Below are 26,942 nucleotides of genomic sequence, written 5' to 3'. Positions count from 1 at the left end.
CCTAACCCTAACTCTCCCATTGGGCCATTACCCCTGTTAATTGACAATTCACCTACTGCATAGTGTATAGGCTACTTAGTTACAAGTTGATTTTTTGATTTTCATGAAAAAAAAAAACAGGAACCAACTGCTGAACTGCCTCAAAAGTAGGAAAAAATAGCTCAGTATTCTTTAGAGAAATTGATAGGCTACACATACAACACCCTCCCCTGCTGCTGTTGCTTCTCCTTCACCTACTGCTCAGTGGCACTAATTACCCCCCATACACAGACCACAAGTTGCGCCCAGACACAGCTAGAAGAAGTTGTGGAGGTCTCTGCCTCCACCTGGCGATGGATGTAGAGAAATAAGGAGCAGAGGAGCTTCTGGATCCGTGTCTGCGCTCCGGTGTATCTCTCTCTCTCCCCCATCTCGCCATGAATGAAAGCCTCATCTTCAGGTATGCCTCCTAACCCTCAACTGCGCTCCAGCGACCGTCAGCAGCAACAACTATACTACCGGAGCCCACCGATCTACTCTCCGTCTCTCATCCTCGGGTGGATGGAACAAACAAATTATAGCCACAGGGAAATTAGTGCTGTAATATAAGTGTGAACTTAAAGGATTGAGAAGAAGTTATTAAAAAAAAAACCTCAGCCATGGCGACAATAGGAGATTTCGACCCACTCAACTCCACCGTACCTGCGACCAAGATTGAAATCACCGTTTCCTGCAGGTAAGCACCGCAAACATGTTTCCCCAGTACTCACTTGTTAAGCATTTTTTAAAATCACATATTTTTACATTTGTGGATAACTCTGTCATGAAGTCAATTTTGTCGTCACAATTTTTTAAGGGGTTCTGATATTCTTGTGCGTAATTTCCTCCCGTTCTCTATTCATCTTATACTTTTCTTCCCGGTTTTAACCGGGGTTTGGGGTCTTTACGTGCGCGGACGAACTCTTTCTCTTCCTAAGGAGGAATTTGCATGTGCTGTGGGTGTAGAAGTGCGTGGGGGTGCAGTAACCAACAGTACCGGGATTTATTCTGAGTGTATTGGAGAGCTCCGGAGAGCGCAACTCTGAGATCACTTGAATGCGTGGATAGGCTATTAAATGCGCCAACTGATAATAAAGAAAAGACAGAGAAGCTTCTGGTTGGAGCAATGGTTATTTTAATAAGGCGTGAGGAGAAAAGAACGAATGGGAATAATGTAACAATACTATAACTCATCGTACAAGCACAATCTAATACATGGAAACTGCGCTCCAACAGGATTTTTAGAAAAGAGGACTAACATGAATAGAGCCAATTATAGGGCTGTTTTAGGGAAAACTTATAGGATTATCACATAGTGGACTGATTTAAAAATATATATATTCAAAGTCTATATGGAAGAATTTTTTCACTTAAGCAATAAATAAAGAGCTCAATATATGTTGATTATGCAGGTTTAATAACTACTACAACTAAAAATGTATGTATAATTTTATTTGGACATATCAAGTCTGAAAAGAAGAAATGAAAAGAGAGCTGAGATAGGGGAAAGCAGGTTGTACTGTCTGAATGTCTTGTTCCTGGTGTCAGATGTTGGTTGATTCCCTGATATGAAGTCAAAAGGCGAAGGAACTGTTTTATTTTGTGTTATTATTCTTTCTTCCTCCTGCTAATAGCTAAAGAAACTCTGACTCCCTTCTTGAAGGCCTATTAGAAGGCAAACAGTCACCAAAATGAATTAAAAGTATGTTTTCAGGACAGCACTCGTGTTTGCTCTTCTTCCTTGAAAGATGCTCTTGCTAAATTACACTAGTATTACAACAGTAATATAATTCATATACAACTACTTAATAAGTTGTATACTGCAGGGCTGGCCGAAGCCTTTTTGCGGTCCTAAGCAGCATTTAATGAGCCCCCACAGCTACATTAGGCAAACAGCTTTATGATTTTTTGCCTACAGTTTTTAAATCTTCAATTATGCAAATACGAAACCAAATCACTTTACCTGGTAAATTGTTTGTGATAAAGATCTGAATTTACATGCACAAAACCGAGACGGTAAATCCTTGTTTTTCTGCTGCTTCTTGCCAACCAGTCTCCTAGAAATTACGGTTGTATTTCATTTGTTTGTTCATGTTGTATGTTCACCGGCAATGTTTTTTCATGAATTAGGTGCTACATTTATGTATGTCACTGAAGACATTTTCTCTTTGTGTTGAAACAAACGTAATTCAGCCAGCATTATGTTTCCTTCTAAAAGTATTTGCTGTTGCAATTTAGTTGTATATAAATGTAATTTCTATGAGACAGGCTTCTTGTTGCACACTAAACGTGTAATTTTGTGCAATGGAAAAACTTTTTAAGCTGATTCTTCTGAATTTCCTCCTATACAACATAGATGTAATGTCCTTGTAAATTAATTTAAAACATTGTTATCCTACAGTCAGTGAAACTCACCATCCTCTTGTTGCCTTGCCAAGATTTAGTGAGCCCAGTACTTTCCTTAGCTTTTTTTTAAGCAGCATGAAAACCAACATGATGGATCCAGTGTGCAACAGCTTTAAAGTTGCACTAATATTTACCTATTAGACTATGTAAAATATGAAAGGGTGTTGCTTGTAGTGATGAACCACAGAGAATTATTATGGAACTCTGCAGTTTCCCTCAGCTCTACAAAGCATTTTAGCATTTCAGCTTGTTGTTTTGGGGTTTATGGCTCATAACTTTACTGTTTTGGTTCAGTCTCATGAACAAAATCTGTTAATGCTGCTTTAAGTACAAATATAAAAAGACAATTAGGGTCACAGTCACCAGGGACCCACTGGCACTGTGCCTGAGATGGTGTATTGGCAGACCTGGAAATAATGGCCATGGTGTGTCCCCTCTGACAAAAGCATTTCCATGTCCTGCGTCATGCCTATATGCTAAGAGAGCCTGAAGCTACTGATTGTGACAAGCTGTTCCTGGTCCCCTGTATCCCCTGGCCCCGCTAGTCCAGAGGGGTTACAGAGGGGCTGTTTCAGCTCCCTAACACTGACAGAATGGGGTTGGCTCAGTGAACCCCAGAAGAATCCTCACTGCAGATCACTCGAATGTCAGCTGTGAAAATAGGAGAGAGAGAGGTGTTATTAGTCAGTCCCAATGACTCAACAGGCTTTTCTCATGTTCTCAGACATGTTGACTTGCTGAACGCAGGTGTAATTAATAACATAAATATTGATCCAGATCCATGGTCCTGCTACGAACCTTCTTCAGAGCAGACATTTTATTATGCTTTATTTTTTCAAAATTATTTTCACATGTACAGTTCATGATAAGGAAAATTTATAATCAAAATGATAAATCACTGAAAAAGAAAAGAGCTGAACTAAAAACAAACAAACAACAAAACACACACAAGTTGGATACTGCTCACATTTATGTACATTCACATACATATATACATTTACCCATGCATATACATTCACACACAGTGTAAATATGTGTGTATGCATGCATTCATACTAATTACAGGAAGTAGTCAGATATTCAGTAACATGGTCACCCGCCTATTTGAAGAGAGGACAAGCTGGTAAATAACCTTCTGATACATTCTGATGATGTAGTTATAATTCCCCATCACTCAAAGTCCACCTTTTCTCAAACACATCTTCCATATTTCTTATTTTGTGAGTTACTGTCTCCATAAATTGTACTTCTTGAATTATACTTTCACATCTTATTAAATTGGAGTCTGGTCTTTTTCCACCTTTTGTAATTTGCTTCAGTGCTGTGATTCTTTGGCTTCTAAGTAAATAATTTCCATCTTGACTAAGTCCGGTTGGAGGTTTTCCAAGTTTGATACGCTCTGCTTTTGAATACAGATGTTGTTTTTTTTTAAAAATCTATAAACTTAAATCCTTCCAACCTAAATTTGTTTCAGAATTTGTATGAATAGAATATATGTAAATAATATGCATAACTTTCACCACAATTCCTCCAGCATTGAGAGCTTAAAATTCTTTTATATTTACAAATACTTTCCAGGGTCAAGAAATATCTCATATTTGTTGATTTTTATTATTACACAGCAGACATTTTGACATGTCAAAGTGGGAAAAGCACAGATGAAATTAATGCCATTAATGATGACTGAATCCCATTTAGTTTTTAATGATTCATGACCCTGGTATAGTACATGATGGTTCACCAGTATGGCTTCCTTGGACACTTGAGTGGAACAGAGCCATTGTTAATGTTATCAGTTCCACCTGGTGTGCTTCCTGCTATGACGAGTCAGAATGTCTGCTGTGAGAAAGGTCTACCTTGGCTCACTGCCATGACTTGCTGGGACACTGAAATGGAACGAGCCGTCATCAGCATTGTTGACACCTGTGCACTTCCTGCACTGTCAAAATGTCTGTCATGAGAAAGGCCTACTCTGCATGCTGCTGAGATTTCTGGGTTTTCATTATTTACTCTGTTCTGAAGAAAACACTGACAGCTAGAGGAGTTTCACTTCTCACCTCATTAGACTGAGCCTTGGAAGACATTGCCTATATAGTAAACATTAAATTTAAGTGGTCATGTGATGGCACTTCTTTCTGGGATACTGGATGACAACAACAAGGTGAGATATCTTAAAGATACCCTGTGGAATTTTCAACCCCTTGTAGTGCTACAGAGAAATGCTTTTAGGAGTGTGAGTTCATTCTGTTTGTATCATGCACACATACAGAATACACATTTCTGCACTGGGTATTCCACTGATCCGTAAGTGTTGGTAATGCACCAAGAAAAGCAGTAATGTGGCAAAAAGGCAGGGAAGATGAAGACTACTAGTTTCAAAATGATCAAAAAATTGGCTTTGTTTATTTTAGCTTTTGTCTCATTTGACTGTACACTGCTGCTGCATTATCACTGCATATTATTTGAGTGAATGTTCATCTTTTCATAGTTTTATTAAATTCCATATACAATAATTACATCCCCTTGGATAAAGCAGAAGTAAACCTGTGTGAGTGAATGCTGATTGTTACAGATCCTCTATTCAAAAACCTGCATAGGTCAAAGTATGAGCAACACTTTTAAAGTTAATTTTGAGGCACATTAATCACATTAATTTTGTAATGTGAAATGATGTTGTTTTGGTTTCAGTTCCCCTCAGCTTTCTTGAGACTTTTAGCATCTTTCAACTCATTGTTTTAGTATTACTGTTTGCATCAGTCTCACCGCTCATCAACCTTGTTTCCTGCAGCAGCAGGCAGCTGTTTTCAGTGATAAACCCACTGTACACTACCTGCTACATAGTGAAGCTTTTACTAAACATAGTGAAGCTTTTACAGTAGATGCTCAAGAGCAAGATATTCTTTTGCAGGAGTTGGCGGAGACCAAAACAAAGCTAAAAAGAGAGGGAATATTGAATGATAATGTTTTTTCTTATCTGCTGGATGTGTAAATATAAAATGGTTTTCTAACACATAAGCTATATCAACTTTGTACTCTGAAAATATGTCATTCTGCTGCACCCAACTGGCCAAAAAACAACAAAAAAATTAATGAATGCAGCTTTAATATTTTGTTTTGGATAATTGGGCTACTGCTGACAATGACAAGTTCATACTATTATAAAACATTGAAATGATATGTGTAATAACCATGGGAGGCCGCAAATACTCCTTGATCGGCTGATTTTATTTATTCATGAATTTCTTGTGTGTGGGTGCACCATTTGAATCATGGACAAGGAGGGCAGTAATACTGATATCATGAAAATGTTAAAGTTTATATATATTTAGAATAGGCCCATTTATATGAAATGGTTTATAGAACAAACAACTGCCATTGCTCCTAGCTTCTAATTGTTCTTGAAGTTTGGCTTTCTTTTCCTGTTGAGGTAATTGGTTCCTGATTAAATGTAAATTCATTAAATAATGTTGTCTAATCAATAGTACTGGCTGGCTAATTTTGTAAATTTTGTAATTGACTTTACAGACTGTAAGGAGTAAGTGGATATAAAACTGTTTTGCCTTTAATATGACATATAACTAGGCCGACAGCTCTCTAATGACATTGAAGATGATTTGAGATGAGAAGTATCACCAACTGAGTCAAACATCTCTGGTGACAGAAACCATCTGTATGATTTTGAAGGTGGACTCTAACTGTGATGTTGTGCTATTGCATTGTGATGATCTTGTTACTCCATCTCATCTTAAAGGGCTGGTATTGTGGGAAACAAGAAAACTGATGTTTGGGATGGATTAAGATGATGGTGGGGCCTCCTTTGCTGTAAAATTACTCAATTCTATCTCCTCAGTCTTTTTAAGTTATTTGAAATTTTGAAATTCGCTGCTCAAGAATGAGTGTTGTTGAGGCGGGACCTGTTACTACGTCACACCAGAAAGTCAAATCAAATATGCAGGAAGACAAGCTTTAGCTTGAGCCCAGCCCTGCTGTAACCTCTGTAGGGTTTGCATTGCAGTCGGATGAGGACCAAAACAGGACACTGGAAGTGTTGCTGGTTGTTCAGCCGCTAGAAAGTCTTTATAGCCTTCCAGAGGATGGAAATTTACCTCAGGAATGGCTGAAATTCATTTTTGGAAACAATCTTCCCTCCATTTTCAGGGAGTGGTTGTGTGTGTGTTCCACACATTTTATAGCTGACTGCTGAACAAGGATTGTTGCCGCAGGATTTTCTACTTTTTCATCTTCAGTCTTTGGATGAAGTTTCAAAACGTGTGCACTCGTAACTCCAGTACACAGACCGCTATATACGGACTTATATCTCCAGCTGAAAGGTGAGGGAACTTGCATTATTCATTGGGTAGTATTCCGATTGGCTGGGGCTGAAGGTGGGGGCCACACCTCCTGCCAATTGGAGTAGGTGGTCATTAAAAATGCAGATTTCATGTATATAGCTTCAGAAACATAGACTGTAAAAACTATGGTTGTAACCACCATGACATCACCCATTAGTTTCTGAAGAGCAGTTTTGAAACTCAAAGTGGGCGGCTCCGGCAGTCACCATCTTGGCAGTGCCTGACTCCGCCTAACTCCCAGTTAATCCAAAATGGGCAGAGAGGTGGAGCTAAAGAGGGTTTAATGAAGCCTGGTTACTGAAGCAAGCCACCTGGTTGCCAACGGTTGGCTTAATAAAATTTAAACAGGTGAATTATGCCTATGCAATTGTCATGAACGGGGAAATTAGCCATAGAGACCAAAACCATTTTTTTGTACCAGGCTGTAAACGTGTTTATTTCTGGGCATTTTAACATAGTTTATCTATGGGGAATGGCTCGCTTTTGGAGACAGCCTCATGTGGCCATTCAAGGAACTGCAGTTTTTGGCACTTCCACATTAGCTTCATTTTTCAGCCTTGGAGGTTGCTGCTTGTTGGAGGACAGAGGGGAATCTGGGCTGTAAGGAAAGATGGATTTAGAGAAATCTAAACTTTTGGTGAATAAAATGCCACAGATACGTTTAAAATAGACTCAGTATTTTTAAAAATGAATCAAAAAAGGCCATTATACCAGATCTTTAACAACTTCTACCTCTCTTCAAGAAACCAACCTCTGAACTCAGCCTGATCTGAGCTGCTGCATCCTCACCATCCTCCCAACTCAGCTTCTTTCATCACCCCCTGTCTTAGAAAACCCCTACCTGTCTGATGGTGCCTCATGTGTTTTGACAGATACTTGACACTTGGATGATTTAAAAAGCTTTCATGTAGCCACACTATCTCATTATTGCGTGGATGTCAGCGTACTGTCAGGGGAGGTTATCTGGAGGTGAATATGTGACTTTATTTCTAAAAGTCACCACTGCTGTGTGACTTTGCTGCTTCAACTTGCTTTTAAGATCTTGAAGTAAGTCAACTTGTTTTGTAATATGAGGAGGATTTGCCTGAGGGAAAAATAAATCAGTCTGTCTCTATGCACATGATGTCCCAGTAGATCTATTCTATCACGTCTCTTTTTTTTCCATTAGGGTTTCATTCTCAAACAGCCCAGATTTCGTGTTGTAGCTCAAAGCCACTGCGGGTGGTAATAAGGTGGATTGCTTTTCCCATTCAGTTTAAGATGCTTGACACAGAGGTTTCTGTTCAAATGGATAAGACACAAGTGGAAAAGGGAAATGAGAATCAGGCGAGACCTGGGAAGAGTCACGTCTGTATACAGAATGAGTATATCACTGTAAGACAGGCAGGCAGCTGCAAATGACCACTCAGATCTGGTTCAAGTGTGTGTTTTCTAGCACCACATACTGGACACAGGAAGTGATAGTTATTTCCTACCTACAATTCCAATATTCATGAAAATGTGTATCCACATAGGGCTGGGCAATAAAACAGTCAATAAAAGTTATGTCAATAATAATGATAAACTTCGGACATTTTTAACTCGATATGGGTAGATCTAACAGCCTATCACACAGCAGAAATAAACACAAAAACAGCCAGTCAGTCTGCAGTTTTTTGCCTGCACGTCAAAGTACACGCCCATTTCCTACTGCAAAGCATTGTTTGAGTTACTGGTGAAGAAAGTGGATATCCTCTGGAAAAGAGGAAAAAAATGAGTGGAATTGAGGGGCACAAAGCATCATGATGATACTGCGCCTACCCCTAACCCTCAGATTAGTCTCTATGTCGGAGTCTGTCCCTGGGTAAACCGTGAACCCAGGCTGGTGAAGAGGGACAAACTCTTGCATCTGCCGATGAGGCTACGCTAGTGCTAACATTAGCAGGCTACAGCTGGAATGCCTGTCACGTCTAAAGTAACCTTGACTCAAAAAAGTTGCTCTAACTCACGGACACTTCTCTCTAGTAGAGACATTCTGTCTGCAACTGCGGAACAGTCAACACACATCATCGTTTTAATGAGGCTTCTTTGACTGTGGACTCACAAAGCGAACTGCTAAACTATGCAGAAGTAGCAATGAAAGGCTAGTTACCCGTTGACACTAGAGTCGTTTCATAAAGAAAACTAGCGAATCTAGTGAAATGTGAACTAAATAACGTAGTCAGTAAAAATGAATAATAAAATGAATTAAAGCTGCAAGCAGCAATGATCAGGCCCTCGCTCCTTCGCACGTATGTCGGGGTGTGCCACAGCTGAACTATGCCGCAGGCGAACTGCTATTATTGCAGAGCAACACCATATAGGAATACATTTACCAGAGGGCACCTGACATGGATATACATTTTCATGAATATTGGACATTGCATGTAGGAGATAACTATCACTTCCTGTGTCCATTATATGGTGCTAGAGAATACCCACTAATTATATGTCATGTTGCTGTATATCATGACATTTGTCATGTAAGGCCAACTTCCTATTGTCAGTAGGTGGCACTAAGACTATGACTCAAAATTGACATGTAGATGTGTTCAAGCCTGGACTCTAATCAAACATGAGAAATTTGGGGTAGATTGGACAATGTACAGACGAGTTACAACAACTTCCTGTTTAATGCCCCATGTTTTGGGCAAAATTGTCTGACACCATGCCATGCCACACCAAGGGTGTTCCATGAAAACTAAAAAGCTTTGCAATTTAGCACCACAAAGTTGTTTAGATGTAACCTACCAAATTTGAAGTCACTTGAGTTAAATCTCCAGGAGGAGTTTGTTAAAATACAACACCTGTCAATGGGTTCACTTTGTGAAAAAAAATGCAAAGTAGATTCAAAATTGCTGACTTCCTGTTGGACTTAGGCTCCAAGAGACTTTTTTTTTTTTTGTAGAGTCTGGAGATGTTATATCTGCCTACTAAATTTTGTACATATATGTAAAATTTTATGAATAAATGAAGAGGTAAAACAAGTAAGAGGTAAGAGGAAAGATGTAGCATAATGGCTGGTTTACAACTTTGCACTTTTTACTCAGATTTCTACCTCTAAAACTGAGAGATGGCCAAAGGAATTTGATGTGATAGTAGTCACAGCTTTTAGTTTATTTACATTATTTCAAAAAGTTATGAGGCAAGCTAACTTGTTGGGCATATAAAGCATGTTTGCAAAGTTAAATGTTTACACATTATTCTATTTTTTTACGTTAATAAACTATTCTTAAGTTTAATTTATGAACCCTCTGGTTTCTTCAGGCTTCAGTCATTATCAGGATACTCTTCAATCTGGCAGCATTATCAAATTAAATTATGTCAACCAACCTCCGTAGTGATACCATGGCTGCCACTCCCTCTGACGTATGTGAGGTGCAAAGGCCCGTTCATCACTGTTTGCAGCTTTAATTATTATTATTACCTTTATTTATTATTCTCTCCACTTTGTATCTTTTCTCTTTTTTTTGTTACTTCTCATTTGTCTTCCCCTTTACAAACATACTTCACCCAACCCTACATGTCATGTCACAAAAACTACAGCTTGTCAAACTCAGCCTCCCAGTTCAATGTAAACTGTTTTGTTGCCTTGTATTTAATGTCTCTATGTTCTGACACTGTCCTACTGCCTTGTCTTATGTTTCTATGTCTTTTTGTTGTTATATTACACCAATATAAAAAGTAAAAAAATAACTACAAAACTACAAAGCATGGGGAGGAAAGCCTCCACTGACGCTCAACAATGTTCCAAGTTTAAATAAAAAGCTTTTTGCTCTGAAAAACTCACAAACTTGAATTAGGAAGTCAGTTTGTCTACATCAACTATCATCACTGTTGATGTTCTTTGAGTCCAACTGAAATTAGAGTTAGTCATCCCTTTTTGCAACCAAAAATAATATCAATGTGTTTTTGAATTTATTGTTAATAGCTTTTATTATTATTATTATTATTATTATTATTACATATAAGATTATATGTCTTTAGGGAAACATCAGCAATGATCCTTTTTGTCTCAGCCAACTGGAGGGGTGTGTCAGTGTCTGTGTTTGATTGACAGCAGCTGGCAGGCTGCCAGAGTGGTGGTGTTACACCATATGGAACAGAGACAAAGTAAACAAACTTATGCTGTAGCTACAAGTCATGTGCAGACAGTGTGTTGTTAGCAGTGGTACTGAAGAGTAAGGACCACACCAGCTAACAGGTCAGAACTGACATTTGCAGGTATGTTTACATGCTGTTTTGTTAGATAAGGAGAGTAAGTAGCGGGAAAGATAATGTGGGTTATTGTGTAGCAGGATGCTATCAGGCTCAGTGTGACTGATCAAACGCTGATGTTACTCCTTTGTACAAAGATTTGATTGGCTATGGAAAGAAGTTCTCCAACTATGTAGAGGAAGAAAAACAATATTCGGTTAGTTTTAGTTAATTGTTAATTCAATTCAATTAATAATTGAGGCAAAAATAGGGGGCACCATATAAAATATAAATTTCTCTCCTTTTGATTTCTGATTTTTTTTTTTCTCAATGTTGAGTACAGGACAAGTAGCAGGCAAAAATCATGCAATTTAATTTCAGTTGGACTTGATGTAACAAAATGACATATTTCTCTCAGGTGTGCATTGCTGTCTGCTGTAGTGGCTGTTTTTGATAGACCCAGTGGAGGATTCCTAAGTTAGAAATCTTTGATTTGGCTTTAAAAGAGTACCAGTACCTTTTCTATTTACATTTACATTTGACAGATGACAAAACAACATCAACTCAAGGTCCACTTTCACGCTGACATGCTACTGTTTTCCAAGGTCAGGTAAGCCAATATGGACAAGAAGTCTTAAAAGTGCTTAGAATAATAGTTTGAACGTCTACAAGTGAGCAAACCCTATCTGCTGGTGAAGGCCATGGCATTTGGTTGAAAGGTCCATTACTCAATAAGCGGTCCTTGATTTTAGATTGTTTGCTTTTTTACAAGGTCAAGAATGAACTGTCAACCTCAACATTCATGTTGTTTTTGTGAATTAATTTGTCTCCTGTCTACACACACACACACACAGTGGCATTTTTTAGATATCCTTTTCAATCAGCGCACAGGTGCTCCCACCCCGTAGGTTTTGCTATTTTAAATTTACGTAATAAAAGTGTATATTAAAAAAGAGATGGATAGTTACTGGCTCTTGAAGAACAGACGACTTTAGTTATTTACCTTTTTACTTGTGCTCTCTTGGAGCAAATGTGAGTATCAGACAGATAAAAGTAGGATTTTGCCTCACTATCAGACTGTCAGTGGTATATAAAAACAGTTTTAGCAACGTGAATATGTTGGGAAAATTGGATTGGTTACAGGCAGCATAAAAGACAGCAGTAAAACAGCTCTTACTTTCAGCTATTTGTCTTCATCAGAGCTCTCTGATGAAGACGATGTGTTTTCTGTGTATTTAACTAGCTTGTTGCTGTGTCCGAACCTGTCAGACAGTGTATTTTGCATTAAAAGAAATCAGCAATGACAGAAAATTATTCTGCTGTGTAAACACATAAATCTGATTTGATCACTTGTTAATGACAATATAGAGGCTCCACCTTAGAGACCATGTTTGAAAAATGACTCAGGTTTGTGTTAACAGCTCTGTCAGATGATATGTCAGCGTGTACGTGGGTTAGACAGGCAGTCAGATACTGTGGAAGGAATCAGTGTTCTTCTTCTGTCTTATATAAGTGGCAGAATGTCTGCCTGCCACCCAAACGCTGCTCCTCTAGATCCTATTAGACAAGCCGAGCGTGGCAGCCACCCTGGAGTCTGCAGTGATTACCACTGGCACACAATTGTTTAGATGAAACAGTAGGAAATAAATGACCTTCCATCTCTTGCAAGCAAAGCACCTATTAACCCCAACATCCCCCCTCCAACCATGCTCCTCTAACTGTTATGATGCCAGAAGTATGAAGCTAGCTCCTTAATGCCTGGCATTAACTAAAATAGATGTGTTAGCCAGGTAGTTTATAATTATAGGTCCATATGAGCATTTTCATTGCAGTGAATCACAAACAGAAGTGTTTGTGTTCGTCCTCAAGGGAGACCCCTAGTGGCAGGAAAATATGCACGACTATGAGATACAGGCTAAAGGAATTTAAAGCTGCATTAACTGATTTTTTGCGTAACTTGAGAGCAGTAGAACAAGCTGACATATTACAAACATCTGACATCTGGCATATCATTTGTTACAACAAATATTGCTTATTAACACATGCAGCAGACACAGAGCAACATTAGCATCCATTTAAAGTCATGTTAATGACCACCTGATAAAATACTGGTCCAATATTCTCTCTCCTTTTAGCTCTGTTTTGGTCTCCACCACGTCCGGTTGAAAATATTTGACTTTTAAGCTGCTTAATAATCCACTATGTTCACCAGGTAGTCGCTAACTTTATTCAGTGTTTGGTGCTGGGCAGGTAGTGTACAGTGGGTTTATCCTAACTTTTTCACTGAAAACAGCTGCCTGCTGCTGCTGGAAAACGAAATTGATATTAGAGGTGAGACTGAACCAAACAGTGAAGTTTCAGGCTGTAAAACAAAAACAATGAGTCGAATGATGCTAAGAGGTTCTGTAGAGCTGAGGAGCATTCCAGAGTTTAGTGATCATTCTCTGTGGGTCTGTCTTTACAAGTGACACCTTTCACAATTTGAACCATAATATAAAGATATTGATTAGTGCAGCTTTAATGATCTACTCCCTGATTGTGGTACAGTGCCCCAAATGTCCCTCTAGCTCACTGTTGATGATTTGAACCAAGTCTATTACCAGACAGAACACACAGATCTTGGATGATTCTGAAACTATGGATTACGTTCAAAGATAACATTTTTAACGTTCAATGGGATTATGTTCTTATATACCAGTTTATATTTCTACAATATCTGGGAGGGACAACTAGACAGTAGATTGTGGAAAGATCATGGTGATGGGTAAAAAAAAGACATATTGGTGTATGATAGAACACAAACTCCTCTCTCCTGCTTGAGAGTCTTTTGTATGCCCATCCACCACCCTGACCTCTACACCTTTATTGTCTGCCTTGCAACATAAGGGACACACCTATTAGATATGTAGAGGCATATTGTCATGCAAAGCCAATGGAAAAATGTGAATGGGAGAAAATTATACAGATATTCTGCAGGTAATGCAAACTTGGGGTGAACTGAAGTGAAATTAAGGTCTTCTTAGGGTGAAAAGGTTTCAGCTTCAGCATAAGAAATGCAGCTATCCCTATGACTCCACTTGATTAATGTACAGAGACAACAAAAGAAAAAAAATGGGGTCTGGCAGAAAATGAGAGACACAAACAGAGTTTGTGATTAAGCTGAAATTAGTCACACACATGAACTGAACCAGGGACGCTGCAGTCACAGTATATGGTATGCATTTTAATTATTAGGCCACCACAACAGCTTGTTTGAGTAGTTTGTTTAAGTATATAATTGCAAATAGTAACTGGTTGTAGCATCTCAGTTATATATTCTAATGTACATTCTGATTTTCTTTGTCTTCTATGATAGTAAATAAAATATCTTTTGGTGTTAAACTGTTGATAGGACAAAAATGTCATTTGAAGACACAGTCATGGGATCTGGGAACTTGCCATCATTTTATATATTAAATGTTTAATTTAGAAAATAATCAGTCGATTAATCGATGGAAGGAAATTTTGTGATTTGAGGGATCTGTCAGATGTCAATGTCAAGTACTGTAGCTTTCATTTGACCAAACAAGTCAGATGTCTTGCATTGAAATGACTGGGAATAGAACTGCCAACTTTTTAATTAATGCTGGTTTGTCTGGTGTTTTGAATTTTTCTTTAAGATACTTAAGAACCCAATATCATCTATTGCAAGCTTAAAAATGATCAAGATTAGCCTTTGAAGTATGAGTATAAGATCATAAGTGTAAGAGTATAAGCTCAGTTTCAGTAGTTTCTGGAGTTTTGTGCTGTGGTGCTGTGAAGGCATTTAAGAGCTGCATTGCTGCTGTGATGGCTGCACAGTGTGGGAGGGGGTCTGATGCTAAAAAGTGACATCGGCGGTGCTTTCAGAGTGAAATGCCAGGTAGGTCAGTGAGCACAGGGAGCCAGGACTTCTCAGTGGGAGAATGTCACTCACAGCAGGGGAGGGCTCTGATTGGATACCCAACTTCCCCCATATCATGTCCTGAAGGTCTCAAGCATAAGGCCACATTATATGCAAATAGCTTTGTCGCCTAAATAAGATTAGTGTCTCACAGAAGTTAAGCTTCAAAGATAAAGCAGATTCTCTCTTCTCTGAATAAAAGTGCAGCCACAAACAAAACCCTTCATAGTTTTCAGATGAAAGACGGCGGGCTTAGTCGTATGCAGATCTGATTATTTTGGTATTTCTGTAGAAAAGCTGCTTGTTCTCTCTAGTGGTTCATTGCTCCTTTTTTTAATAGACATGGGAGATGTCGCCTTACTCAAGTGGAGACCCTGCTAACAAGCAACTTTGTGGAAAATAATTGAAAAATGTATCTAGGAAATCAAAATTTGAGCCTGATAATTCCATAAATGCAGGAAGGGGTTACTTTTGAATTCCATTGTATGTTACAGATTACATCTTTAAACATATTCCCCTAGTGTCTTTCCAAATGGAAAGACACTAGGGGAGCAGCTTGATGGTTGAAGTATTGCAGTGTGAGCATACATTATATAAGACGTGTCTAACCTTGTAAATAAAAGTGACATTGCAACATGCAAAGGGGATGACGTGGTAAAGCATTAAAAGGAAAACAATTGGCAGCAAATCCCTCAGGAAATGTCTCCAGTTCCCTGCAGATACACTGTATGTACCAGCCAGCAGTCTGAGGCACACAGTAACACACACACACATCACACACACACACACGCGCGCTGTAAGGATATTTATAACAGCAATAAACAAATTGATAAGAGAAGGCGCTAAATACATACATACATACATACAAATACATTCATATATCTGGCTTAACCAGTAATCACCTGACAACAGTAATAAACAGACACAGTGATGCTGTATACCTAATATAGAACAAACACACGTCTTTTTGTAGGTCATTCTGTAAGTCAGCTCACAATCATCTTGGCAGATTTCCAGTGGAAGTTCTGTACTGTATTTTTGTCAATAAGAAAAAGCTCTGTTGTAAATGAAGAGAAATAATACATACACATTTTATTCATAAATCAGCACACTTTAATAACATGATGAATGATGCAGTGTCAGTTCACACAATACAAAGCACAAGATACCTAGCCGAGCAGTTCTTCTTCAATCTTCTGTAACTCAATGCAGTCTCTCATTCAGAATTTATTTCCTCTGTCTTTCTGAAAAAAGCTTTCTCCTGGGTTATATTCTAAGACAAATCCACTATAGCACTTACTTTTAAAAGCTGAAACAACATTGGTGATATTAACAAAGTTAAACAACTATTAATTTCTTACAAAAAACTACAACTCCCATGACAGCGTGGATCCTTATGTCATTGTAACTTAGTTTTGTTCATGTCAATAAAATTCATAAACTCCTGTCTAAAGTCAGTTTTCTACATCTTTAATTGTAATCTCTGCTGGCTAAAAACTTCAACACTGTTCAGTCCTCTTAGTCCTGCTGTTCTTACAGACATGTCTGAACCCACAGCGTCTCTCATCTAGCCAAAGGGCTCATCTTTTTTTGTTAAGCTCTGACCTTTGGGGTTTGTTAAAGGTTGCTAAAACAGAAATATCACATAAACAACTACACACATATCTAAACATATGACATGGTCTAACATGACATACTGTTGGGTTAGGAATTATTTGGAGTTATTTGTGCTGTTACAAATGTCAGTGGGATTTTAGATAATACATTGGAGGTGAATGTAATTTGATTTGTGCTGTCGAAATACCAGCTACTCTGAAGAATTCAGTAATATTACTGTCAATACAGCTCCCATGTAAATTGTCCAGCTTAGTAGTGTTCTTACTATACAGTACCAGTCAAAAGTTTGGACACACCTTCTCATTTCCTTGAATGAGAAATTGTGTGTGTATGTCATTACAACCTGTTTCTCTCTTATTCTTATTTATCTCTATCTTCTCCTCTTTCTATATTCTTAAAGGATCATCTTTAAAAAGTAAGAAGGTGTGCTATTGTTACAGCATGTCTGGACTATGGAGATTGACAAGGTTATTGTCATAGCTCGCCAGTTAGTATTTTTAGCCTGTCAAGCTAGTGACATTTCAACAGTGACGGATTTGGGCTTGTGGGAAATGGTGTTCATTAAAGGCTGCTAAAAATATAAATACAGAATAAACAACACTATTAAATTGCTTTGTAAAAGTGTATAATCCCTGTTAAGTAAAATGGAGTGAACAGCATACTTATGTTGCAACATGTCAGGAATGGATTTTTAGTAATAATAGTTTCATCACAGATTCAACGTGCTGTTAAATGAGGTTTTCTCATTGCTGGACAGAACCTGAAAACTTTGTCTCTCTAGGATCTGGTCCTTCTCGGTAGAAGGTGAAAACTGTTTACTAAAAAATAGTAAACCCTGTAGGATAAAAGCATTTGCGTGGGGAACCCATATGGCTCTACCACTCCTGGGTTTTAGCACTACAAACTGTCACCATATTGGCAGGCGAGGGCTACTTTACTGATGCCCACGCATGAATACGAACATACTGTAAATAGACACGAACAGACCAGCATGAACATGTGAAGATGCACATTCTGCTGCTCCCTGCAGACACTCTGACTCGGTTCTCATCACCTTGACAGCTACAAGCCTTCGAGAGGGAAATGTTTCAGTCTGTCAGTTACCTCTCCTCAGCTCTTTATTGAACACTGTGTTTGTTATCACAGTCAGTTCGCACTAATGTGTCAAGTTGTTAGGAGGAAATGGGGTCGTAATCCTAGCAATGATTTGATGCTTGTGTGTTATGCTGTTCTCTGTGTCTCTGTGTGTTTGTATGATTCATTTCCCTTGTTGCAGCTACCAAATGAAGAAACATGAAATGCTTTTATGTGTCAGCTTTAATATTACTGACCAGGGAGCAAGAGTTTGCACCTTAACACATGCATTTCAAGTTTTTTTTCTTTTTGTTGACAGCTGAGCTAATTAGGAAAAATCCAGTGACAAAAACACATGAAAATGGTGTCCACGTTATGCAATTTACACAGTGGACTGACTGACTGTGTAGTGTTTCATTGCACAGAGGGAAGGAAATGAAGCTGCTCTTGCAGGCTGGTGAAAGACAAACGCCTGTAGGTGAGGAGGGCTGCATGGCTTTCAGTGGCGTTTCTGTGTACTGTAGTCACAAAGCTGGAGGCTGTCATCTTTAAAGGAATACACCAGGTTTTTGATGAAATGCTGTGCTGTTTTCTAAAATGGCAGCATTAAGTGTCCTGATATAAGAAAATACTGGGTGAGGTATGAGCACCATGATGAGAACAGACTCTGCCTGGTCCATTATGCTCTATATGAGCGCACCTCAGAGTGCATTATCATGCTTATAGCACAGGCACTTACTCAAGGAAAAAAGTAAAACTGTTTCTGAAAGGTCTGCCATTGCTGTCAGTTTAACTAGCTCCCGTCTCATTAAGGCCCCTGTCCTGATGAGCCCACTCCGTTCAGATTGGTTGGCTTCTGGAAGTTGCGTCACGGCCTACTTCCAGACGTTTGGGAGGCTTCGTCAACAAACCATGAAATAAACTATAGTAGTAGGATTTCACTACTTTTTCTCATTCTTTACTCAAAATGTCAACTTGTCAAACACATCCGTACATGTTCAAGCCGGAATCCGATCCAAAATATGAGTGGACAACACAAACAACAGCAGGGTGAAGCCCTGGCTTTTGACTTGCAGGGAGCATTTCTACATACGTTAACCTCAAGTTTTGGAACGTTGACCATGTTTAACATCTGACATCAGAACAGGATATAAATAACAGAAAACCAGAAAAATCATAATAAATCCCCTTTAACCAGTGGAACAAAGCAAGAAGTTTTGTTACTAGAGCATAGCCTGAATAACCTGTCAGGGGCCCCTGTGGCACAAATGTGCTGCTGGCCTCCTATTGATAATTTTATTGACTGCCTGCAATTTCCTATTACATACAGTGCACCCAGCAAACCATACATGGCCCCAGGTTCCCTGTGTATCATTATGTGGTAAACACAACAAGGAATATGCGCATTGTGAGCACAATATAAACTGAAATAATAAAGATGTTAAAACTAGATTTTGACACAGGGCCCCTTCATAGGCGAGGGCCACAAGATTTGATAAAAATGCAGAACCAGTCTTGGTTGATATTACTTTCTGTATGATCTAAAGTAATTACTTTACTTTTCCCAAACAAATTTTCAGTTAATCAAATTACATAATTAGTATGTTGGATGATAGTTGTATTTATTGCAGCGAATCCACATGTTACCAGGAAGCTGAACTTAAGGTTGGAACTGTCTCATGTGTCCTGTGACATCTGGTCACCCCAGAGATAATGCTGATGTGTCGTATTACTTCACATGATGTGATGTGTTAACATGCATGAACGATGACATGCTGTGTTCCAATGCCATACGACACCCCAGTATATAATATGTACTATACAGCACACTACTCATCATAGTATATTGTTTTTACAGTGAGTGTACCAGAAACCAATGTTATACTAACAGGAAAAGATAAAATATGTGCACCATTGGACATTAATAAAATGTTTACTTTTGACATTTTGATAATACCTTACTTTAATTCCCCTTATTTATCATTTATAAGCAGTATAAAAACATTTAATAAGTGGTTTATAACACACTATATTGTAGTTATAAGCAGATGAAGACTTTGTTAGTATTTATTAATGTACAGTATTTGTCAATAATCATAACTTCTTATATTTTATATATCATCTATATTGTCATTAATTATATGTTTATACACCAGCTTCAGTTATGACAAATACATCAATAATACATCTGCTTACAACTACATTATTGTGTCTTATAAACCATTTATTATCTGTGTATATACTGTTTATAAATGCTAAATAAGGTGGCTTACAGTAAAGTTTTACCTGTATTTTTTGTTTTCTACAATCTTTGCAGAGCTGTTTCACCACTATTCACGATTTTTTGTAAAGTCTAGCGGCTGCCACCAGCTCTTTAGTAATGTTTCCATTTAGTCTGCATACTGATAATTTGACTATACTTTATTCAGTCACTTTTACAGTGTGAACACACTACATACTCACAACCTGCTTAGAATGTAGAATGGAGCTGGGACACATCTATGGACTTGACCTCTTTGCGACTTACATAAATGCTGTCATTATAATGTTGAAGTTAATAAATGGGCTAGTCCCGATAAAGGCGAGTGATTGTTTAACTGCATAGCTACATCCCAGTATAATTACAATACATTTAGAGTGACTGAAACTATATCAAAAATCATTCCAACCTCAAAGACAAAAGCATCTGCTCTAACTATCTCTGTCAACCTCTAACAATCTCTTTCTTTTGTTGCAGAAACCTGTTGGACATGGACACCTTTTCTAAGTCAGATCCAGGTAACTGCTGCTATGTTTACATTCATTCTTCTAATCAAATTCAACTCTCATGTTTGTAATCTCACTTTTGAAATGATTTCACACCCCTAGTGCCTCTTTTGCTGCGCAACACATAACTCAAAGTAAATGTTTTCAATTTCATGCAGCGATTATTAAATCACTACTTCATACACCTTATCAGTGCACAGCAAGCATCAGTGAGCAGTAACACAGCGAGTCTCCCAGAGCGTTCAGAGACACAATACAACAGCACAGTGAATGAAAAGCTGCGTCCCGGGGGGTCAACTGGCAAAGACTTTCAATCAAGTTTGTTCCCAATTAGGGCAACTAATCCCTGGTGCCTGACTGACACGAAATGATTGATGGCCCCACACACACACACACACACACACACACACACACACAAACAGAGTATGTGCGTGTTTGAAGCACAACTGACCAATGAGGTACAGTAACCTTTAGGAGCAGTGAGTGGTGAACAACAGAGAGTTACTGTGATTAGTGCAACACTTTGAGCTACTTGGAAGAAGAGACCAGAGACAAAGAGAGAGAGAGAGAACAGGGGATCCAGAGAAAAGAAAGAACAATGACAAAAGTTGATAGAAACTAAATAACACAGCTGTCAAGAAAGGTTTCTGCTTGATTAGCGAGTCTGAGACAGATTATCTTCCTCTGCAGGGATAAATGCAGTAGTTCATAAGTAGACAGATATCCCATGCTTATCATTTTATCATCCTAATCATCCTCATCTTCATCCTTATCATCATCCTCATCTTGCATGCTATTACATCACATGTGCTTGAGTTTTTCTTAAAATGTTATCATCATTCATATGAATGATATTTTATTTCATTATATAACAGTACTATATGCACAACATAAGTAGTTATGGCTATTACAAATACAACATCAACAGCTGATGAAAGGAGTAACACATGCTCACTCACTCCAAATTATATATTTATTTAAATAGACAACATCTGATCCCTGACAAAGATCATACGGGGATTGAAATGTTGTCTATTTAAATAAATGTGTTTCAAGGTGTTATGCTTTTCTTTGATTTATTATCAAGGGACCATACTGATGTTTTTGCATACTGTAGCCTATTTATTGTAAATTACATCCTGTTTGATTTACTGAAGATTACTGCTGACAATTTCCATAATCAAATAAAATCATCACAGATTTTTGAAGGTGTTCTCTTACCATCCAGGTAGGCAGCGGTTTGTATTTGTCTGAGACTTAAAAAACATCTTGCAGAGACTTGAAATGTGCTTAGATTACACAGTTAACACCATATCATTTTCAAATTAGAACAGCACATTGGATGTTCACTATCTAAATCTAAATCCAGTTTCAAATCTCTGTAAGTCGATAGTTTTATCTCTGTGAAATGAACAGGTATCAGCAGCTGTGTGGAAGGCATTCACATTCAAACACACAGACTGACAGACTGAGGAGATAAAAATAAATGAATGGAGAAACACAACAAATGCAGACTCTTCAGCACATGTCACGAGGGCTCACTGAATGGGTTGATATGTATGAAAATGATGTGAATTATACGCTGTAAGTTTCACAGTCATCAAATCTCAACTCAATTGAGCACCTGTGGGAGATTTTGACAGATGTGTTACACCTTGTTTGCACAGGCTGCGTTGCAAAAACAGCACGACAGCAGCTGCAGTCCTGCACCAGTGTTCACACTTCAAGCGTTTGCTGCTGTGTGCTAGAAGCATTTTGGCAGTGCTCACAGCCCTGCGTACAATCAGTGTGCAAGTAAGAAGAAAGTAGACTTGAAGTGTAACATGCTTCAGACTGTTATGCAGCTGGTAGACATTGTGTGTTGATTAAAATAGAAGTGTGTCAGATGCACATGAGACAGACAACTGAGAAACACGGCTGAAATGTGTCGGGTGTAGACAGTCTGTTAGACAGCTTTATCTGCCACCATCACCAAAACACCAAATGAGGGAAGAATGCTGTTCACAGACTTGGTGAATATATGCCAAGCAGCACTGAAGCTGATCTGGAGGCTCATGCTAACACACTGGCTCTCCCAATTTACTATGTAGCAGTGGTGGAAAGTGACTAAGTACATTTACTCAAGTACTGTACTAAAGTACAATTTTGAGGTACTTGTACTTTATTTGAGTATTTCCATGTGATGCTACTTTATACTTCCACTCACTACATTTCAGATATTGTACTTTCTACTCCACTACATTTATTTGACAACTTTAGTTACTTTTCAGATGAAGATTTGACACAATGAATAATATGACAAGCTTTTAAAATACAACACATTGTTAAAGATGAAACCCTCTAAACTTCTCACATGCTTTCATTTCAATAAATGTTCAAATGATCCAATATTTCACCAAAAATCAAAGATTAGAGAAAAAGTCCAAAAACTGAAAACAGATTTGTGTATCAGAACTTTGTTTTTTCTTCTTTCCTCTCCCATTAATCACCTCACGACCCCTTAGATTTATCTGCTGACCCTTTGGAGGGGCCGAACCCCTAGGTTGGGAACCACTGGACTAAACTAGCTAACTGTATATAAAGTAGTGTAAACTAGCTCCACCTCCAGCAGCTACAACAGTAACATGCTGCTCTAACACTGATGCTTCACTATTAATAATCTAATGATGTCATATATAATAATATAACAGCCACTACTTTTACTGCAATACTTTAACTACATCAAGCTCATAATATGTATGTACTTTTACTTAAGTAGAATTTATCATGCAGGACTTTTGCTTGTAGTGGAGTATTTTTGTATTGCTGTATTGGTACTTTTACTTAAATAAAGGATCTGAATACTTCTTCCACCACTGCTATATAGTGTATGATATTGACTCTCCATTTGGTTTGAGTTTCTGGATTGTGTAAATGTATCCACTATACACTGTTCTCACAAATAAACACACTAGAATGAAAAAGTAGTGCCCATTGGCATTGTTACTTTCTGCTAACAATCCCACAATGCAATGTGTCATATTTTATAGATGCAAAAAATACAGTCATGTAGCTCTACAGCTGTCAGGGATCATGAAAAATGATGATTCATAAGTGTTCAAAATTTAAATTTACTGCTCACAATATAGAAGCTATCTGTGGAGGAGTGAGTGTTAACACAGCCTTGATGTAGCAGTTTGCTGTCATTTGTCACCTGTCTGTATAAAGTCGTGTGCTTTAGAAAGAGATCAGTAGTAAAATCAGATATACTGTATGTGATTACGTGCAAACTATACTTTCTACATTGCCACTAGGTTGTATGTAAAGTATAGTTTGCGCTTCCAATATACAGTACAGTAACATGCCTTTCGGTGCTCATAGTGTCCTAATGGCTTTGAAGTTTGTGTGAGTGTTTGTCATTAGTGTGTCCATGCAGGCCTGTGTGGTCCTTGTTCAGATGTTTGATAGTAAGTGTGTGTGTAAGTGCTGTTGGGTGGTGTATTCCACAGTGACTGTGTTTCTCTGTAGCACAGATGAAGAAGACTCAGATCTCAGTGTCAGAGCACACGCAGTACTATCACCAAAAGATGAGAAATTCTCTTTGAACATTAGTCGTACACTACAACCTGACAAAAAAAAACAAAAAACAAACACACATGTGAGCTTGTGCTACTTTTTACTTGATACACCAAAAAGTCAAGTCAAAAAAAATTGGGTGTGAAGCAGGCACTCTAACTTTAAACCTCCCTTAGGTGTAATGTATGCTGTTGATGTATGCTGTTGTGTACCAGAGGGACTCGCACAGGGAAATTTGTTTGATCGCTTTCTGACACAAAAACCTTTTTCAAACCTTTTTCAAACCTTTTTTAAAAAGCTCTGACACAATGCTGTTTCAGAGTTCCTGGCAACAGATGGAAATGGGAGTGAAAGTGATTGAAAAATCACTTGTAACACATTTAGTCTAATAAGGGAGACAGGAAGCAAAGTGTGCCTGGGAAATGTAGTCTTAATGTTAAGCAACAGTGCCACTGGCACAAGATACCCAGCACCTCACGTGTTCTCATACTACATCACCAGCCTTACGACAGACATGGACAAATATTGAAGTGGATACTCATATAATCTTTTTAGCAATTTTTTTACACTTTTTGACCCATTTAATGCAAGTCATCCACACCGTACATTACTGCTGTTTAACGCACAGCATGCTGTATATCAGTGTTTAAATTGTGCTTGTCCTACATTTTGGCCAACCACTGGTTCTATCATAATATAGAACATTAATACCTGCTTTTATTGTTTTCAATTGCATTATATGAAGATTAACTTGAAATATCTGCACTGCCTCACCAAGCAGCAATAACAATACAACTTTTCTTTAAAGACTTTTTTTTTTTTTTGCATTTTTGGTTTTTATTGATCAGTCAGTAGTAAAGAGGCAGACAGGAAACAATGGGAGATAGAGAGGGGTATGCCATGCAACAAAGCTGCTGACACAGCACAACATGCTGATGTTTAGCAGCTATAATATTTACCATGTTCACCAGTTTAGCATATTACCATGCTAACATTTACTTATTAGTATTAATCACAAAGTACAGCTGAGGTTGATGGGAATGTCCTTAGTTTTGTATATATTTGGTCATAAACCAAATTAAATTTTTGACCAAATGACGGTGCTCATTTCCTGAATGAAAACTCAGAAGATCACCAGAGATATTCCAATTCATCCTGAGAGGAACATGTAAGTCTTTATTTAATTTCTTTCAGTACATTCAGTGGTTGTTGAGACATTTAATTTGAGACCAATGTGGTGGACCAACTGCCCAAGCAACCATCATTGCATACTAGCATAGCTAAAAACATCGTAATGGATTAACTATCTCAATAAAATTCAAATTCTTTACAAAATGAACAGAGGATCCCTACTGAGCAACCATTTTTCACACTGTGCATTTCTGTACGAATTAAGCACACACTTCTTTTCAGAATATGCACCATGTAAGTGCAATATAAACTGAAATAATAAAGTTCTTAAAACTTGATTTTCATTCAGGGCCCCTTTACAAAAAGATGATGTAATAATGCAGATATCACTTTAAGGGCCCTTTCATTTTGGTTTATTTGCTGTGCAGTGCTGGGGGTCCATCAGAATCAGTATTACAGTAAGAACCACTGCTCTGTTCCATGTGGAACTGGTCACTGATTATCACCTGAAACATGGACATAGCACTTTTAAATGAAAACAAGCATCTAGTTATTATTCTTTTTATGTGAGACTCTCCTTTGCAGCCTTTCAAACCAAACAACATTTGTTTGACGCACAAGATTTCACACCTCTGAAAACTGACAAGTGTGGTGTTTCTGTGTGCGATGACCTTACAGAACCTTAATCTTACGGCCCTGTAACAAACTCTCACAAGTACATCTTTGTGTTAGAAGCCTAATTATCTAATGCCAGTCTGCAGATTGGGATCTGCAGATTAGAGGCAAAGTTTTCTCATCTTGTTTAACAATCAGTAATTATGATAAAGCTCCTGTGGAACCAAAAGCCTCAAGTAAACTTTCTGATTTTGTAAAAGAGTGCCTCATATAAGAATGTAAAATGTAAAAATATAAAATGTAAAGAAGGTAAATGTCAACTGTTCTGAACATTTATTACAATCATTTTGGAGAGTTTTATGGAATTAGAAACAGTGACAGGCAGGCAGAAAGGAGATTCTTTACTGCCATCAGTGAGGATTAGGGATATCTTGTAATGTGCTGATGTTCATTCATGAACTAAATTTCAGTAACCATTAAATGAAAGATTCTGACACTTATCTGTTTTATGTCCTGCCACTTAATTCAGTTTAGGATTAACATCATCTTTGCACATCATTTTAAAGACATATTCAAAAACCCTTTGGTGTAGCCTACTGGGATGTTGTATCTCTGGACACTGTTAGATGCAAGGATGTATGTATATATACATAACAGTATGTGAGAAATTCAATATAATTATATTTAAATATAATAATCAGCTATAAAATCAGAATATTGAATATTATTGTAGAATTAGAAAGCAATTAGATACAGATGTTGGACAGATTGTGTTTGAGGGTTTACTAACAGTTAGGTAATGACAGTAGACACACTCTCCTACACACAGTCAGTCAGCAGGCCAGGGGTCCTTTATTGATGCATCCCATAGATTAGTCTTTCTTCCTGAGCTGGGTGGAGGCGGAGAGCCATCATGGAGGGTAATGATTGTGTCAGAGGGGTACTGAACTTCAAACTCTTCCTCCCTACCGGGGGAAAAGGGGAAACTGGACTCGCGGTGGCCACAATGCCCCCTAAGCTCTTTCATGTCCCTGGTTAGACCCCTCTATCTGACCCAGGTGTCAGGCCACAACAGGACGGGGTCGATACACACTGATAATGTCACACAGCACTGACAGCTACTGATAAACGTGTGAACCCGTTCACCAGGTAGGTCCATGCCTGTAGATAAGTGACTGGGTTTAGAGGCAGAGTCGATAAATGGTAATATTCTGTATTGATTCTCTACAGATTGACTGATTGCTAACTTGCTGGGGTCGTCACACAGGTCA

The 26,942-nt window shown here is 38.1% G+C and overlaps 1 protein-coding gene across 1 annotated transcript in view; it reads left to right on the top strand.

Moving 5' to 3' along the window:
- Nucleotides 1-295: 295 nt before the first annotated feature.
- LOC137182141 (copine-9-like) overlaps nucleotides 296-26,942 on the top strand; it is a 173,469-nt gene continuing 146,822 nt past the window's right edge. Inside the window, exons 1-2 of the mRNA XM_067588442.1 lie at nucleotides 296-715; nucleotides 20,342-20,382. Of these exons, the coding sequence (XP_067444543.1) occupies nucleotides 639-715; nucleotides 20,342-20,382 (118 nt within the window). The 5' untranslated portion in view covers nucleotides 296-638. The remainder of the gene's footprint in view (nucleotides 716-20,341; nucleotides 20,383-26,942) is intronic.

The sequence above is a fragment of the Thunnus thynnus genome, chromosome 4 (assembly GCF_963924715.1).
Source record: "Thunnus thynnus chromosome 4, fThuThy2.1, whole genome shotgun sequence".
In the NCBI taxonomy this organism is placed as follows: Eukaryota; Metazoa; Chordata; class Actinopteri; order Scombriformes; family Scombridae; genus Thunnus; species Thunnus thynnus.
Note: the sequence above shows the minus strand (reverse complement) of the source record. Positions and strands in the feature narration are given on the sequence as shown.